This window comes from Crocuta crocuta, unplaced genomic scaffold, assembly GCF_008692635.1.
Source record: "Crocuta crocuta isolate KB4526 unplaced genomic scaffold, BGI_CrCroc_1.0 scaffold30, whole genome shotgun sequence".
In the NCBI taxonomy this organism is placed as follows: Eukaryota; Metazoa; Chordata; class Mammalia; order Carnivora; family Hyaenidae; genus Crocuta; species Crocuta crocuta.
In genome coordinates, this window is record NW_027528345.1 from 9,157,867 (window position 1) to 9,163,883 (window position 6,017).

The 6,017-nt window shown below is 39.7% G+C and overlaps 1 protein-coding gene across 1 annotated transcript; it reads left to right on the top strand.

The window, feature by feature from the left end:
- LOC144222868 (olfactory receptor 8S1-like) lies at positions 1-924 on the top strand. Its single transcript, XM_077753570.1, has one exon. The coding sequence runs from the start codon at positions 1-3 to the stop codon at positions 922-924; it is 924 nt and encodes a 307-aa protein (XP_077609696.1).
- The last annotated feature ends 5,093 nt before the right edge of the window (positions 925-6,017 follow it).

The window sequence follows — 6,017 nt, forward strand, 5'->3', positions numbered from 1 at the left end:
ATGGCCTGGAGGAACCACAGTGCCATCACCGAGTTTATTCTCGCTGGGCTGTCCGACGACCCCCACGTCCAGGCTCTGCTCTTTGTCCTCTTCCTGGGGATTTACCTCCTGACCACGATGGGAAATCTAATGCTGCTGCTGGTGATCAGGATTGATTCCCGCCTCCACACACCCATGTACTTCTTCCTGAGTAACCTGTCCTTCATGGACCTCTGTTTCTCTTCTGTCACTGTGCCCAAGCTACTGAAGGACCTTCTGTCTGAGAAGAAAACCATCTCAGTAGAGGGCTGCCTGGCTCAGGTGTTCTTTGTGTTTTTCTCTTCAGGGACTGAAGCCTGTCTGCTCTCCGTGATGGCCTATGACCGCTATGCTGCCATCTGCCACCCTCTGCTCTATGGCCAGCTGATGACCAGCCAGCTCTGTGTGGGGTTGGTGCTGGTCTCATGGGGCCTGGCCTCTCTCAATGCATTTGTCATTGTGCTCTTGGCTATTAACCTGGACTTCTGTGAGGCCCAAACCATACACCACTACACCTGTGAGCTGCCTGCTCTTTTCCCTCTGTCTTGTTCTGATATCTCCACCACAACCAATATCCTGCTGTGCTCCAGTTTACTGCATGGGCTGGGAACCTTCCTCCCAATCTTCTTCTCCTATGCCCGTATTATCTCCACCATCCTGAGCATCAGCTCCACCTCAGGCAGAAGCAAGGCCTTCTCCACCTGCTCCTCCCACCTCATCGCAGTGATCCTGTTCTTTGGTTCAGGTTTTCTTTGTTATCTCATGCCTCCCTCGGGTTCCTCTTTGGATTTGCTCCTCTCCTTGCAGTACAGCGCAGTCACGCCCTTGCTGAATCCCCTCATCTACAGCCTAAAGAACAAAGAGGTGAAGGCGGCTGTGAGACGGACACTGGAGAAATGTCTCTAATGTAGTGAACAAAGACACAGTTACTAAGCAAAAATCACAAAGACTGTGTTCCTTTGCATTTCTTCTTTTGTTCCCACCTCTTCCCACACATAATGTCAGATAATTTGGAAGAAATATTGCAGAGCTTGTCTGAACAGAGCTTACTGTTCTTCAAAGGCAGTAGTTCTTGATTTGGGCTCCTCATTTGCAAAGTCTGCTCTATTGGTTGGAAGAGAACGTGATAACAATTTTCCACACAACAGGTCAATAAGACAAAATAATTAGGTTGAAAAGATACAACGATCATTTCAGGAGATTCAGCATCTGACTGAGGAGTTGCAGAAAGAATTAAAAACAAAGGAGGAATGGGCCACCATTCCTGACTAGGTAACTCAGTCAGATAAGCATCTGACTCTTGATGTAGGCTCAGGTCATGATTTCACGAGTTCATGAATTTGAGCCCTGCGTCGGCCTCTACACTGACAGTGCAGAGCCTGCTTGGGAGTCTCTCTCTCCCTCTGTCTCTACTCCTCCCCTACTCATGCTCATTCTCTCTCTCTAAAACAATAAAACAAAACAAAACAAAAAACAAAGGAGGAATTTATTAAACAGAAGTTAACTTTTACAAATCCCAACTACTTTTAAGTTTTTTTAAACAAAACTTGGGTAAAAAGAAAAAAAACCTCTATGCTAACACTCCAGTCGAAACTCTATGTAGAATAGTATGAACATGAGAACATTATATACTAAAGTTACAAAATATTGCTGGTGCAACCATTATTTTAATCTATCTATCCTTATATTTATTAATTCATTCATAAACAAGAAAAAAATTAAGGTTCTGAAAGCTCATATCCAAACAGTAGAAAATAACAAAACCTAACATAAGAAAAGGAGGATAAAGGAACTAAAATCACAAATTAATAAGTCAAAAAACAGAAAAACAGAATTGAGAAATAAATCCAGGCTCTAGTCATTCAAAAAAATCTATAGAATTTGGAGCACCTGGGTGGCTCAGTCAGTTAAGTGTCCAACTCTTGATCTCAACTCAGGTCCTGAACTCACAGTTTGTGAAGTTTGAGCCCCACATCTGCTACTAGTGCAGAGCCTGCCTGGGATTCTCTCTCTCTCTGCCCCTCCCTTGTTTTCGCTCTCCTTCTCTCCCTCTCTCTCTCTTTCTCCCTCCCAAAAATTAAACTAAAAAATTTTTAAAAGATCTATAAAATCTATAAGATCTATAAAATTTGATATAACTCTTTTCATATAGGCATAAAAAAAGAAAAAGAAACCAATAATACAACACCGATATAAAGAATAAAATTTTTAAGAAAATAGTAAGATTCATCCCAATAAATTTGAAAAGCAGGCTTTTGTTTAATTTTAAGGTATACGTAATTCAAGAAAAAGAAAATTGAGCCATTAGATGTATAAAAGCAAAAAAAAAAAAAATCAAAGAATTAGCTCAAATGGGCAACAAGCAGGGATAGTTTTTCAGACGAGTCCAAACCTCAATATTATATGCATTTTTTAGAGTACACAATAATATGGAAAATTGTCAATGCATCTTCAGAGCTAAAGTAACTCTGATTCAAAACCTAAAAAATTATCATCCTCTGGGACCCCTGGGTGGCTCAGTCAGTTTAGTGCTCAACTCTTGATTTCATCTCAGATCATGATCTCATGGTTTGTGAGATCAAGTCCTGCGTCTGGCTCTTAGTGAACAGCATGGTGTCTGCTTGGGATTTTCTCTCTCCCTCTATCTCTGCCTCTCCCTTGCTTGCTCTTTCTCTCTCTTAAAATAAATAAATGAAAACTTTAAAATTTGTTAAATTATCGTTTCCTAATGAATATATAGAGAAAAATTCTAAATGAAATATTAATCCACTGAATACAAAAGTACACTGAAAGAATAGCAATCTAAATAATAATCATGACCAAATAAACTTTGCTATTGGTTTGACCCCTCAAATCAATAGGTTAGAATGAGAATAATCATATTCCACCCCAATAGTTTCTTAACAGGCATAAAAGTAAAATTCTACAATCATTGTGACCCCAAATATTTAATAATAAAAAATTCTAATGATTCTTTCTTTCAATAAAAAATACTTAACATTAATCAACATGCAACCACATGCTTCATGATAATAACAGATATTATCAAATTGAAGAATTTACAGTTTAATAAAAGAAACAACATGGGATGCCTAAGTGACTCAGTCGGTGATGTACTAAACTTTGGCTCAGGTCACAATCTCCTAGTGCATGAGTTTGAGCCTTGCATTGGGCTCTCTGCTGTCAGTGCAGACCCCGCTTCAGATCCTCTGTCCCTCTCTCTCTCTGCCCTTTCCCCTTTCTCTCTCTCTCTCAGAAATAAATAAACATTTAAAAAATAAACAAATACAAAGAAAAGAAAAGAAACAATACTACCAGGGCACCTGATAGCTAAGTCAGTTAAGCATCTGACTCCTGATTCCAGCTCAGGTCATGATCTCATACTTCGTGAGTTTGAGTCCCATGTCAGGCTTTGAGCTGACAACACAGAGCTTGCTTGGAATTCTCTCTCTCTCCTTCAAAATAAATTAACATTTAAAAAATAAGGGGGAGGAGTGAAGATGGAGGAACAGCACGGAAGGGTTTTTTTTGCATCTAGCGTCCATGAAATACAGCCAGATCAACACTAAACCATCCTGCAAACCTAGAAAACTGATTTGCGGATTAACACAACAATCTGCACAACCTGAACCATAACTCAGCAGGAACACAGTGTGGAGAGGTGAACTGGAGGACAGAGAAGCCCTGGAGGGCAGGGAGCTGTTTTTGCTTGCAGAGAGGGACAGAGATGGGAGGAGACTATGGGAAAAGCATCATCCACAAAAGCAGCTGGAGAGAAAGTGGAAGAATATAAACAGCTGCAGGGACTGAACTAAAAAGGGAGAAAGGAGAAAGGAGAGGGTTTAAATTCCATTAAAACTCTATAACTAGGGAGTGCAGTGTCTGAAACTCTGCAGCTCAATGCCTGGTGGTGCTCTGGTGAGAAGGGCAAATCTCCAGGAGCAGAGTGAAGTCTGGGGGTCTGGAGGCCACACGAAGAGAATTGGTTCCCCTGCTGGGAGGACATTTGGTAGAGGCTGTGCAACCCCCCTGCAAGATGTCTGAACAAGAATTTAGAATCACATAATAAAAGTACTATCTGGGGTCAAAAATAGATTAGAAGCCCTTTCTGCAGAGATAAAAGAAGTAAAACTAGTCAGGATGAAATAAAAGATGCTATAATAGAGCTGCAATCTCAAATAGATGCCACGGCAGCAAGAGTGAATGAGGCAGAGCAGTGAATCAGCAATATAGAGGACAAACTTACAGAGAATAATGAAGCAGAAAAAAAAGAGTGAGACTAAGGCAAAAGAGCATGATTTAAGAATTAGAGAAATCAGTGACTGATTAAAAAGGAACATCAGACTCATAGGGGTCCCAGAAGATGAAGAGAGGGAGAGAAAGGGGTAGAAGGGTTATGTGAGCAAATCAGAGCAGAAAACTTCCTAACCTGGAGAAAGACACAGACATCAAAATCCAGGAAGCACAGAGGACTCCCATTAGATTCAACAAAAAACAACTATCACCAAGGCATATCATAGTCAAATTCACAAAACACTCAGGCAAGGAAAGAATCATGAAAGCAGCAAGGGGGAAAGAAGTCCTTAATCTTCAGGGGAAGACAGATCAGGCTTACAGGAGACCTATCCACAGAAACTTGGCAGGCGAGAAAAGAGTGGCAGGATATATCCATGTGCTGAATCTGAAAAATATGCAGCCAAGAATTCTTTATCCAGGAAGGCTGTCATTCAAAATAAAGGAGAGATAAAAAGTTTCCCAAACAATAATTAAAGGAGTTCATGACCACTAAACCAGCCCTGCAAGAATTTTAAGGGGGACTCACTAGGTGGAGAAAAGACCAAAAAAATAATAAAAATAATAAACACCAAAAGCAACAAACACTAGAAAGGACTAGAGAACACCACCAGATACTCCAACTCTACAAGAAACAAAACAGCAATAAATTCATATCTTTTGGTACTCACTCTAAATGTCAATGGGCTAAATGCTCCAAACAAAAGATATAGGGTAACAGAGATAAGAAAACAAGATCCATCTATATGCTGTTTACAAGAGACCTACTTTAGACCTGATGAGACCTTCAGATTGACAGTAAGGGGGTAGAGAACCATTTATCATGCTAATGACTGACAAAAGAAAGCTGGAGTAGCTATACTTAATTCAGACAATCTAGACTTTAAAATAAAACTGTAACAAGAGATGAAGGTTATTATATCATAATTAAGGGGTCTATCCACCAAGACCTAACAATTGCAAACATTTATGCTCCAAATGTGAGAGCACCCAAATATATAAATCAATTAATCACAAACATAAAGAAACTTATTGATAATAATACCATCATAGTAGGAAACTTCAACACCCCACTTCCAGCAATGGACATATCATCTAAACAGAAATACAACAAGGAAACAATGGCTTTGAATGACACACTGGATCAGATGGACTTAACATATATTCAGAACATTTCATCCTAAAGCAGTGGAATATACATTCTTCTCCAGTGCACGTGGAAAGTTCTCCAGAATAGAAAACATACTGGAAAACAAATCAGCCCTCAACAGGGCAAAATGATCGAGATCAGACCGTGCATATTTTCAGACCACAATGCTATGAAACTCGAAATCATGTGAAATCAAGAAAAAAATGTGGAAAGGTAACAAATACCTGGAAACTAAAGAACATCCTACTAAAAAATGAATGGGCTAACCAAGAAGTTAAAGAGGAAATTTAAAAGCACATGGAAGCCAATGAAAATGATAACACCACAGCCCAAAACCTCTGGGACACAGCACAGGTGGTCATAAGAGGGAAGATATAGCAATCCAGGCCTTCCTAAAGAAGGAAGAAAGGTCTCAGATACACAACCTAACCTTACACCTTAAAGAGCTGGAAAAAGAACAGCAACTAAAACCCAACCAGCAGAAGACAGGAAATAATAAAGATTAGAGCAGAAACCAATGCTATCAAAACCAAAAAAGTAAAAAATAAAAAAAAGT

Bases quoted from the DNA above. Each gene is read 5' to 3' on its own strand.
- LOC144222868 (XM_077753570.1), top strand. From the start codon at position 1: ATGGCCTGGAGGAACCACAGTGCCATCACCGAGTTTATTCTCGCTGGG.